The sequence below is a fragment of the Danio rerio genome, chromosome 11 (assembly GCF_049306965.1).
Source record: "Danio rerio strain Tuebingen ecotype United States chromosome 11, GRCz12tu, whole genome shotgun sequence".
Lineage (NCBI taxonomy): Eukaryota > Metazoa > Chordata > Actinopteri > Cypriniformes > Danionidae > Danio > Danio rerio.
Genome location: NC_133186.1, coordinates 30,788,390 through 30,801,133, shown reverse-complemented (window position 1 = coordinate 30,801,133; position 12,744 = coordinate 30,788,390). Strand labels below are relative to the sequence as shown.

The 12,744-nt window shown below is 32.4% G+C and overlaps 1 protein-coding gene across 4 annotated transcripts in view; it reads left to right on the top strand.

Annotated features, from left to right (window-relative positions):
• Window positions 1-12,744, top strand: part of igsf21a (immunoglobin superfamily, member 21a) — a 425,352-nt gene that overhangs the window by 356,032 nt on the left and 56,576 nt on the right. For all 4 annotated transcript variants that reach the window (XM_073916068.1, XM_073916067.1, NM_001278321.1 and 1 more), the window contains 1 exon segment: window positions 1,055-1,170. In XM_073916068.1, coding sequence (XP_073772169.1) covers window positions 1,055-1,170 — 116 coding nt within the window.

The window sequence follows — 12,744 nt, the reverse complement described above, 5'->3', positions numbered from 1 at the left end:
ACGTGGGTTTTCCCCAGGTACTCCAGGCGGTTTCCTCCCACAGTCTAAAAACATGTACATAAACGAATTGTAATAACAATCACAAGCACTTAACACATACATACTGAATCAATTAGAACTACCATATTAACCAAAGTATAGGGAAAAAAATACTGGGGGGCTCTCGAGAAATACCTGATTTCGTATATCTCCTAATGCTCATGACCAGGTGGGATCCTTGGGCTCATCTATCTCCGAGCTCAGGGTTCCCTCCTGGGATAGCATGCCAAACCTGCTATCATAGTCGAGCATTATCTAAGTATGAACTCTTAGGAGACATAAAACAGACATACAAAACACTTTCTTCAAAAAAAAAATATATATATATATAATAAAATAAATAAATAAATAATCTCTTCAAGTGTCCACAACATCCCCCCAATTTATAAAATGTAAGATATAACACTAATACATTTTAATTTTAAAATGACATTTTAGAATGAAAACACATCAAGTGACCACGCACACACTCTATCATGCGCTCCAGCGATTAGAGCTGTGCATGTCGGACAGCTCATTAAAGATCTACTGCTAGATCTAATCTTACTATACTTGTTAAAGGTGATATTTAATTCATCTTGTTGTCTATATCTGATGACATATTGACAATTTCAGATGTCTCCGTTTTACCCAATCTACACTAACACGGAACAGCCGAATTTTAACATAAAAAATGGCCTCCTCAGCATTTTCAAAAAGGTTAGTTTTCGGCGATTCCCAAACCATGACACCAAAGTAAAAGATAAAACGGATGCAAGAAAAGCATGGTAAAATAGAATCATCATGTGTTTATCAATATGGAAACGGTTTTATTTTCTCAAACAGAATAGAACATTTTCGCAGTTTTAAATAGAAAAGGTTTAAAAAAAAATGTAAATCTCAAACAATCAAAATGTTTGAAACAATGTAAGGGTTAACAAATTGTGATGAAATATTTAAGGTTCATGATTAAATTTATTTGAGAAAGAAAAGATTTCTTCAAAAGGTCTAATGGATGTATTTTTCTCTCCAACAGCTCCACCAAACAATATCTCAGTGCTGGCAGAAAACACTCCAGCGCCGTTTAGTCGATATCAGGCCCAAAACCTCACTCTGATCTGCACTGCCAAAGGAGGAAAACCAGCTCCATCGGTGAGTCCCAGCAGTTTCATGCACAAACACATGCTGGTTATAAATGAACATCATTCACAGTGTCTATAAGAATTTTATTTTTTTTTAATTTTATATAAAAATATATTTTATTTATAAAAAAAAAAAATATATATATATGTATATATAAATATATATATATATATATATATATATATATATATATATATATATGTATATATAAATATAAATATATATATATATATATATATATATATATATATATATGTGTGTGTGTGTGTGTGTGTGTGTGTGTGTGTGTGTGTGTGTGTGTGTGTGTGTGTGTGTGTGTGTGTGTGTGTGTGTGTGTGTGTGTGTGTGTGTGTGTGTGTGTGTGTGTGTTTTGTTTTATTTTTATTTTTTATTTTTTGCAAAAGTCGATTTTGTTGCTGATGTCAGGGATGCGTCTAATATTGCAGAATTTGTCTCCAATTGACAAGATGGAGTTATTATGTTTTTTATCTGCATTATAATTAAGGGAGTTCTGGATTTTTAAATTATTATTATTATTTATTTAATTATTTATTTATTATTATTATTATTATTTTTTCGTTTTGCTGATGTTCAAACTTTCAGGTCAGTGGATCTGCAGCTCATTACAGCATCCATCATCACAAACCAAAAAGCATGCAAATGTGTCAGTGATTCATTGAATTGTTCCTTGATCCCTGGTTTAACAAGATTAATTGCTCCTTTAGATCACTTTGTGAAAACTGCTGTTTAGGATTCAGTGTTATTGATTTAGGTTTTGTTGACTTGTAATTGAATAAAATAGGTTTGGACTCTAATAAAACAATGGAACATTAGAAGAAGCATGTAACCTAAATGTGAGGAATTTCACATTTCTGTATCTGTTTTTGACTTTATTTACAGGACCTATTTGTGTGCATATAATAATACAATTTTCTTATACGCACAAATGAAAACAACTAGATCTTTCAAAATATGCTTTTGCCTTTCACATAGGAAGATAAGTTACTTGGGATGAATAAATGAATGAAAGAATTAGGTCTTTAGTAGTAAATAAAAGTGAAATTATATATCTTTTCCATTCCCTTTGGAGACACGAAGGGGGTGTAGTGGGGGTTGTTTGCTCAGTCTGATCAGAGTATAACATCTGCCGTGTGGGAGCAATTCAGATGCATTTGAAATCTCTCGCATAGCCCTGCTTGAAGTAGAACACTATCAGCGAGAGCCACAGTTTTGTCTATGGCAGATACTCACACATCTCACATTGTTGTTCCATGATATAAGAAGAGTAAACATGGGATTATGCTCAGATCATTTTACCTTGAACTTGAAGAAATCAGTTACTATTATCTTGCTGAATGTGTTCTCAAACTAACCATTTTTTAAAATATAGAGGTGTGAAAAATTACTTGAGATACTCTCTCTGAAGTTGTTGTAAGTCAAATGTTAAAATGAAAACTAGAGCATAGCGGCCCTTAAAGTGCCTGTATTATGCATTAAAAAGGTCATGTTTTAGATGATAGATAGATAGATAGATAGATAGATAGATAGATAGATAGATAGATAGATAGATAGATAGATAGATAGATAGATAGATAGATAGATAGATAGATAGATAGATAGATAGATAGATAGATAGATAGATAGATAGATAGATAGATAGATAGATAGATAGATAGATAGATAGATAGATAGATAGATAGATAGATAGATAGATAGATAGATAGATAGATAGATAGATAGATAGATAGATAGATAGATAGATAGATAGATAGATAGATAGATAGATAGATAGATAGATAGATAGATAGATAGATAGATAGATAGATAGATAGATAGATAGATAGATAGATAGATAGATAGATAGATAGATAGATAGATAGATAGATAGATAGATAGATATGTTTGTTTGTTTGTTTGTTTGTTTGTCCACCTCTGTAATACCGCTATAATTGTCTACCCCTAAATAGTCTGCTAAGTGAAGTCAGTAGTGTTTCTGCAGACCACACACACCTCCACCTCCTGATCACCGTCCACACCATCTCGGCTGGAGTTCAGCCAGCGGTGTGAAAATCCCACCAGCCCATTAATCACGCTCTGTGGGCGCGACATAATGTATTCCGGATCTATCTTGCCCCCATCTCCAGCAATTAAGAGCCCAGCGTGATCGGCGTGTGCCTGCGTAAATGATTTCCACCACCCCACCTGAAGAGTCACATTGGCGAGCACTTCGCTGACCAGCTCTGGCCTCCGCGAGCACCAGTCCCGAAAGAGAACTTACCCCTTCCGTTACACCCCTCATTACCAGCCAATCCACTGGCTTGCATTCATCCGCATTTGACGGTCCCGTCTTCATCAGCGCTTCTCATCAAACTCCCAGGTAGAGGCGCTAATGCAGACGAGCCACAGGAGCCACCAAAACAGCAGTTCAATTAGAGCTGAAAAGATCTTAGTCAAAGGTTTCCTGCATGTCTGGGAGGCTGATGAGGCTCTTGCCATAATATTTTTCAAAGTAGTTTCAGATCCGGGGCTGCCGCTTGAATGCAGCTTGATTTGTGTCATCCTCGTTTCGCTTGTGTAGACAGCTTATTCACAGATTTAAAGGTCTATTCCCTCTCTCACAGTGTTTTCTACATTTTCAAAAGCCTATGAATTTTACTTGGAAATTAATTTGTTTTAGTGACTTCTCTCTGCCAATGTGACACGTTGTTGTTTGGGATACAGTGATTTTATTTGTCCAGTTAATCAATGGATTTTTTTCTGCAATAGCTGGAGTTTGTTAAATTGCTCCTCCTGTTATTCTTTTTCGAATATTACCTTTCATGCAATGTGTAATGAGTCTGTTTGGGAAGATCAAAGTGCACAAAAATAAAATTATCATCTTCTATAGAGGGGGAAAAAATCAATTTCGAACTGCATAAAAGAATAGTTATCCAGTTTTACTTCTGATGTATCTACTTTTGTGTAATTTAAACTTAGCTAACACTTTACAGTAGTTTTTTTTTTTTCGTCCTTTATGCGGGTTCCATGCATTTACTATTGTAATTAACATTGATTACATGCAGCTAACATTAAAACTGACCTGCATTTTAACCCTATAGTCATACAGTAAGCACAAATAATTGATACATATTACTCAGTATGCAAATTAATAGTTAAACTGTAACTATTCAATACTACTAATAAAAAAGCTTTTTTTTTTCTTTATTTAGTCTGATGAGTCTTGAGTCTTGACCAAATACCTAAAAATTCTTAAATCGAGAAACATTTTCTAGACAAGCAAAACTACTATCTTGCTTTAAGAATTAATGTGTCAAAATTAAGTTGTTTCTTTTCTTAAAACAAGCTAAATAATCTGCAAATGGGGGAAAATTCCAGTGGGGTTAGCAAAATAATCTTGTTTTTCTTATTGACGAGATTATTTTGCTTACGCCACTTGAAGATTATTTTTCCCTTTTTTTCACAGCAGATGAGTCAGTGTACTGTTCTAGTACCTAAATAACTCAGGATATTGGTTTATTTTGAGACAGAGGGAGGTATTATTGATTTAATGTTTGTGTGGCAGAACAATATAAACCAAAATGAATGTAAAGAAATAATTATAATTGACATGTCATCAACGGGATTCGAACCCAAGTCAAAAGGTTCTGCATGAGTATCAACCAACCTATCTAGCTGAGCTACTCAGATTCACAGGTTGGGGTCAGTTTTGATATCTTTATCAGTCAACATATGCCATGCTTTGATTGTTCCCATGTACTTGCGTTTACATGTTTCTACGCACTCTCACACTGATATTTTCTCAGAATAGCTCTATGTTTTATTGCAGTTGGTCAAACCATGATTTTTATAGTTGTAGACTTGTGGAAATTTGTCAACAAAGTCACACACAAGCTGGATATTATTGATATTTTCCAGTGTGTGTGTTACATTCTGGGTCACTCCCGGTGTGTGGGACATTCCATGTCACTTCCGGTGTGTGGTACATTCCCTTTCTATAAGGAATCTGTAATTGTTAATTTGTTTTGGGACTTGTAAAAGTGTATTGCGTCTTATTAATTTTTTTTTTTTGTAAAATTCAAATTTGTTTTGTCCTTGGTAAAATTGTTTTTCCTATGCTATTGTGTCTGATGATAGGTAAAAATGTTTTTGAAAATGTAAATTTGTCTCGAGCTTTGTAAAAGTGTTTCACACTTTGTAATGTTGTTTTGCACTTCCTGGCCTGAAGACGCAAACATTTCACGACAACTCCGTTCAATTCAATGAACTGGTTTGACCATTTCAATTAGAACATCTGGTTAAAACAAATGCTTCATTCCCGAATAGCCTGTCATCATTACAGATAGTCAGAAACAGAAACAATTGCAGGGTGGAGACGTACATATTTGCTATTGATTCTTGTTATTTTGAACTTATCGAAGAAAAGAAGCAAGAACAAAACTGGATGCAAAGCACTACACCCCCACCCTACCTCAAGATAAACAACAAATGATTGACATCAGTTCACGTTTTCCTGGTAAAAAATTAATTCGAAGCTAAAAATTCTAAATTAATTCTAAGCTAAAATAAATGGTTATTGCTTTCATTGTTGAGGAGATGCAGCCACTGTCTAGCGTTACTAAAAAGGAGATTTTTTCTCTTTTGGGAAACGATTCACACATTTGTTAAGGCCACATAAAGTGATTTATTCAGTGTATAAAGATAAAAGGTTTATTTTGGTTTAGGGATGTTTTATTATCTTACTGTTCATTTTGTTATTATACATTTTAAAGGTTTAAAATCTATTCTTGCCTTAATATAAATAATTTTATGTTAGTACTCAGGCTTTATTGCAATCTTTATCTCAATGGACAGTGAATTTACTTAACTAATAACACAAAACATACAAAAGTAGCAAAGACATCACTGATTATGCTTTTACTAAACTGTTTATACAGCATGTATAACTCTGTGCTCAGAAAGTTCTCAATATATAATATATCCTGCATTTTTTTTTAGGAAAATGAAAATCTCAGCCAGGTAAGGAAAAGTGATGCAAACGTAACTCAAAAGTAATATAACACATTACTTTCCACAAAAGGTTAGTACTTAGTAACACAATTAGTTACTTTTTGGGGTGAGTAACTTAATATTCTAATGTACCACTAACAAAAGTAACTTTCCTCAACACTGCTTAAAATAAAATGTAACCTATTTTTTACATACAATCTTTTTTCTCTTCTGTTCATTCATTTGATTTAGAAAAAAAACAGTTGTGAAATAATATTTTACTTAGTTTTGTTCTTTTGAAAAACAAAATTGTCAAAAGGCAGTGTATTTCAAGGATAATTCTTCTTTACAATCAGTTTAATGCATCATTGCTAAAGAATAGTATAATTTCTTTAAAAATATGTGGCATAAGTTTTATACAGTAGCTTTCTTTTCTTTTTCTCTTCAAAACAAAAGCATTTGTGTTTGTATTCTAGTTCATTAACTATATAGTATGATGTGGTTAATGATGTCCTGAAGAAAGGGTGGAGTAAATTCTTGCATTTTGATGTTTTTTTTTTTTTTTTTTTTTTGGTAGAAGTCTCGATGGGGCTAAAGCTGGGAAGCAGAAATTAATGTTTTGCCAAATTATATTAAATCTCATGTGGATTACTGCCTCTATTCTTTGTTCAAACCTTAGACACAAAACAATATTTTGAAATTAATTGCCTTCAGGAAATAATTTGGTGTCTCAGGACCTGAAACTTGCCCATTAAGGAAGAAAAGTGATGTCAAAGTCAACTTGTAATCTACCATACTGTAAAACGAACTAACTAAATAAGTAAACAAATAAACACACTCTACCACTTGGGGCATTATTTGGTTATTTACTAGGAAAGTCTCTAGATACTGAGACCTAGATATAGATTTTTCATTTTTTTCTTCTTCTTTTTAGCAGTTTTAGTGCCAAAGCAATATTCCCATTTAGATCAAAAGTCAATAATAAAACAGACTAATTGTAATGTAAATGCACTAGAAGGGAGGAAGTGAAAATAAAACATTATTATTATTATTATTATTATTATACATTTAAAAATACATAAAAATGTATGTGATATGTGATCTATATACCAAATATACACATTATTGAATAAACAGGCAATAATTTCATAGGAATAAAATAAAATAAAATTACAGACAAATAAAATAAATTATAGACAAGTAAATTAAGATTAAATTAAAATAAACAAAATTACAGACAATAAAAAATATAATGAAATAAACAATAAAATAAAGTTACAGACAAATAAAATAAAATCAGACAAATAAAATAAAATAAAATAAAATAAAATAAAATTAAATTAAATTAAATTAAATTAAATTAAATTAAATTAAATTAAATTAAATTAAATTAAATTAAGGACAAATATAATAAAATCCGACAAATAAAATAAAATAAAATAACAAACAAATACAAATAAACCAAATAAAATAAAATCTAATAAAACATTTGTTCATGTTTATAATCTGTGTTATTTATGATCTAACCCAAGTAAATTTCTCATCTAGATCAATAGCCAATAAAAAAATATCACAAATATGACAAAGAGTAATAGAAAATTCTCAAAATGTAAATAAACAAACAAACAAAAAAAATCCAAACACATATTAAACTAAATATGTAATCAGAAAGCTAAAAATACAAATACCTAAAACTAATCATTTTAAAACCAAAGCCAGAGCCATTTATCTCGCAATGCAGGACGTTTATTCGCTCACTTGCCTCTCGCTTTACTAAGTACACAAATAAAATGGTGTTATTCTCGGCAGATACTACTGTGCTCCAGGGCCTCAGCATCGGGCTGGATTTCTCTTCTGCAACTTCAAATGCCTTTCCCCTTTACTGTCTTATGATTCATCTCATTTGGGCTTTTCTGGTGTCAGTGCCTTATGGCTTTATTCTAAATCATCTGAAACATTTTCTATTTTCTTTTTCATGCACTCACTCAGCCTTTTTTTAACAATCTTTAGTAAGTCAAATCAATGCCATGGCTTTGCAGTTTAACACCCTCTTGAAATCAATTTAACAGGCACCGTTCATAGCTTGGGGTTCAAAACATTGTTCATTCCCACAGCGAGTCGAGCGGCAGGCATGTTCATCATCTCCACGCTTATGGAAAAGGCTGTCTTCTTTTTGTCAATGTTCAGCTCTTTTCAGACATTTTTTTTTTTCTTTCACTGGGCAGAAGAAATATTTCAGACACATTTGGTCGTTGAATTTAAAGTCTGTTACTGTAGGACACCCCCTAAAAAATTCTGTGATTGGACGTTTATTCCAAATTTTGACATAGTTAGATATTCTCAACCTGTTTGAATCTGTGTGTGTGTGTATATACACTAACCGGTCACTTTATTAGGTACATCTGTGAGAAAATATCCAGTGAGCAGCATTTCTGTGCGCTCAAATGCCCTGTTGATGACAGACTAGTTTTATGAACATGACAATGAGTCACAGTACTCAAATGGCCTCCACAGTCACCAGAACTCAACCCAATAGAGAACCTTTGGAATGTAAGTGAACGGGAGATTCACATCATGGATGTGCAGCCGACAAATCTGCAGCAACTGCATGATGCTATAATGTCCATATGGACCAAAATCTCAGAGTAATATTTCCAGTACCTAGCTGAATCTATGCCATGAAGGATTAATGCAGTCCTGAAGGCAAAGGGGCATCCAACTCGCTACTAGTAAGGTGTACCTAATAAAGTGGCCAGCGAGTATATATATTGTGTAAAAAATAAGATTTTATGAGCTGATTTTGTTTAATCCTGTGTTGTTTTTGTTTATTTTTCTGGCTTGTTTGTTGTTTTTGGTTTCCTCTGTTCTGTTGTTTTTTATTTGGTCTAAATATTGTTTTAGTTCTGTTTTGTACTGTTGTGTTTGTTGTTTATTTTGTTTGTTTAACATGTTCTTTTCTTTTGTTTTTGTTTTGCTTAAATATTTAATTTGTTTGTTTTTGGTACTTTGCTTTTGTTTTTATCTGCTTTTATTTTTTATATATATATATATACAGTATATATATATATACTTTTCAAAGTGTTGTTTGATGTCTATTTGGCTTTCCCTCTCTGTTCCTAAACTTTTTATATTTAGCTTTTTTCTATATACAGTAAAAGAAATATAAGTATCAAAGAATGGTCCCATGAGAGACGTTTGTTCATAAATTTCTTATTAATGCCACTGTTTATACCGACTTGTTCTGACAAAGCAATATAGAGTTTGGATGAATCAAGATTAATGAAACATTAAATGTAATGCCTAGAACAACAGTATCCAAAAAAGTAACCATATAGTTTCTTTACTGAGGGTGAACTCATGTTGTTGTCAGATGAGATTTAGAATGACAGATGAATGCAATAACTTGCTGTGGCGACAAATACAGCAGATATATTTATTGCAGAGAAAAGGTACATGGATTGCAGTTTTCCATTTCTGCTTGTCTTGATTTCATCCAGCTTATGTGCTTTTAATGCCAAAGGGAACTGCAGTGCTAATAGTCTATTATATTTTTTTTTTCTGTTCTTTGTTTTTTTTTTTTTTTTTTTTTTTTACTGTTCTGTTCTGTTGTTGGTTTTGTTAAAAAAAAAAAGTTTGAGTTTTATAAAAGAAAATGTTTTGTTTGTGTTTGGTTCCGTTGCTTTTGTTTAAAGTTTTTGCTATGCTTTGGACTCTTCTGTTTTGTTTTGTTTTTTGTTTAAAGTTTTTTTCCTCGTTTTATTATTTACAGTTTTGCATTCTGTTATTTAGTTTTGTTTATATATTTTTATATTTTGTTTATATTTTGAATTTATTTTGTTTTGTATTGTACTGTTATGTTTTTTGTTCTGTTTTGTTTTTGATGTTAATTTTTGATTGTTTCTTTTGTTTTTGTTTCTTGCTTAAAGATATTTTTTCGGTTCTGTTTTTGTTTTGTTTAAAGATTTTTGTTTGTTTGTTTGTTTGTTTGTTTGTACTGCTTTTTTTCCTTTTTGTTTTTTGTTTTTTTTCTTTTGCTTTTGTTATGTTTATAGATTATTTAAGGGCGGCACAGTGGTGCAGTGGTTAGCACCGTCACCTCACATCAAAAAGATTGCTGGTTCAAGTCCCCACTGGGCCATTTGGCATTTCTGTGTGGAGTTTCCATGTTCTCCCTGTGTTCGTGTGGGTTTCCTTTGGGTGCTCTGGTTTCTCTCACAGTCCAAAGACATGTGCTCTTGGTGAATTGAAAAACTAAATTGGCTATAGTGTAGGTGAATGTAAGAGTCTGTGGGTGTTTCCCAGTACTGGGTTGCAGCTGGAAGGGCATCCACTGTGTAAAACATATGGTGGAGAAGTTGGCGGTTCATTCCACTGTGGCAACCCCTGATAAGTAAAGGCACTAAGCTGAAGGAAAATTAATAAATAGACTGTTAGCTATGTAATTTTTGTGCCATTTTAAAGATTGTTTTGTTTTAAAAGTGTAAAGATGCAGAATTTCTCCTTTTGTGTTTCACCAAAAAAAAAAATAAATCAAAGGAGCAAAACTAATAAAAATATATATTTTTTTATTTCTCCATATTATATTAAATGTGTTACTTTAAGAAATGAAATTATGTTAGCCTCCTTAGGTTCTCTTTAGGTAATAAACTGTATGCATTCTATGAATATGTATTAAGGTGTTAGGTCTCATAATTGCAAAAATAAATATAATGAAGTAAAAGTCAGTAGAATTGAATCACTCTTTCATAGAAAAAACAACTACTCTCCATAACCCACAGCTATGACTCGTAAATGTGTCATTTCATAAAACTTAAGTTGAAAAGTATTCTTTGTTTTTCAAAGTTATAGCCATTTTGCATGGGAGTCTCCAATGGACTCCTATAGACATGTCTTTAAACACCAGGATGAGCAGTTTGTAAATCACTGCAGTTCATCATTTGATAGGCCAGGCTGGTGCATCCTCTGCACAATCCGCGTCTGATTGAAAGAGAGCTAGATAATCATCCTCTATATTATCTGTCATTAAGTCCGTTCAGCTCTCACTCCCATATTTTACCCGCAGAAGTAAGGCCATCATCTCTTTGACACTCCAGTGATTAAATATGACTATGTTCGGAAGTAGAAAAAGAGGCCAAAGGAAGGGGCACTATTGTAAAGTCTCTAAATGAGCTTTCCACTCAGAAAAGTGTGCTTGGCAATAGGCTGCACGCAGGTGCTTTCATTAGCAGCCATTCAGGGGAAAACCGCTCCGCTGGCGGCATAAAGCATTGTGCTCTGGCGAACGGACCGAATTACATCGATGTTTGTTTGCTGCGCTCATTCAAACCCACAGAGGTGCAAGTACTTGCACGCTTCCTTTGTGGGAACACCGATGCATTTGAGACCTGAAAACCCAGGGCTTTTTCTTTTCCCTTTGTGATGTTGTGCATCTAAGAACTGCCAAAAACACTCCAAGGGCAGTGCACTGCATGCTATTTTGGCTTATTTCAGCACTTACTGTATTATTGTGCAGTATATACTGCTTGGGTAGACTCACCATTGGCTGCTGGCTGGTTTTATTTGTTTTTTGTTTTGTTTGTTTGTTGTTGTTGTTGTTTTGCTCTGTATGCTCTGTTCTTTGCTTTTGTTTTGTTTTTAAAAAGTTGTTTTGCTTGTCGGTTCCTTTTAATGTAAATTTTTTGTAGCATTTTATTGTGTAGTTTTGTAGCATTTCGTAGCGTTTCCTAGTGTTTTTTTTTTTAAGTTTAGTAGCATTTTCTTTTGTAGCATTTTGTAGGATTTTTAAAGCATTTTTGTTTCATAATGTGTTTTTGTTTGGTAGCATTTTGATTTGTAGTGTTTTTTTGTACCGTTTTGTAGCGTAATGTTTTTGCAGCATTTTGTTTCATAGTGTTTTGATTTGTAGTGTTTAGTTTTGTTTGGTAGCATTTTGTATTATTTTGTAGCTTTTTGTTTTGTAGTGTTTTATTTTGTAGTGTTTTGATTTGTAGCGTTTTGTTTTGTTTGGTAGTATTTTGTTTTGTAGCAGTTTGTAGCAATTTGTTTTTGTAGTATTTTGTTTCATAGTGTTTTGATTTGTAGTGTTTAGTTTTGTTTGGTAGCATTTTGTATTATTTTGTAGCTTTTTGTTTTGTATTGTTTTATTTTGTAGTGTTTTGATTTGTAGCGTTTTGTTTTGTTTGGTAGTATTTTGTTTTGTAGCGGTTTGTAGCAATTTGTTTTTGTAGTATTTTGTTTCATAGTGTTTTGATTTATTGTGTTAAGTTTTGTTTTGTTGCATTTTGTTGTGTAGTGTTTTGATTTGTATTGTTTTGATTTGTATTGTTTACTTTTGGTGCATTTTGTTTCGTAGTGGTTGATTTGTATTGTTTTGACTTGTATTGTTTACCTTTGTAGCATTTTGTTTTGTAATGTTTTGTTTTATAGTGTTTTTTCGTAGTGTTTTCATTTGTATTGTTTTGGTTTGTATTGTTTTATTGTTTATAGTGGGTTTTTTTTCGTAGTGTTTTGTTTTGTAGCATTTTGTTTTGTAGTGTTTTGTTGTGTAGCGTTTTTTGTGTTTTGTTTTGTAGCATTTTGTTGCATAGTTTTGGTTTT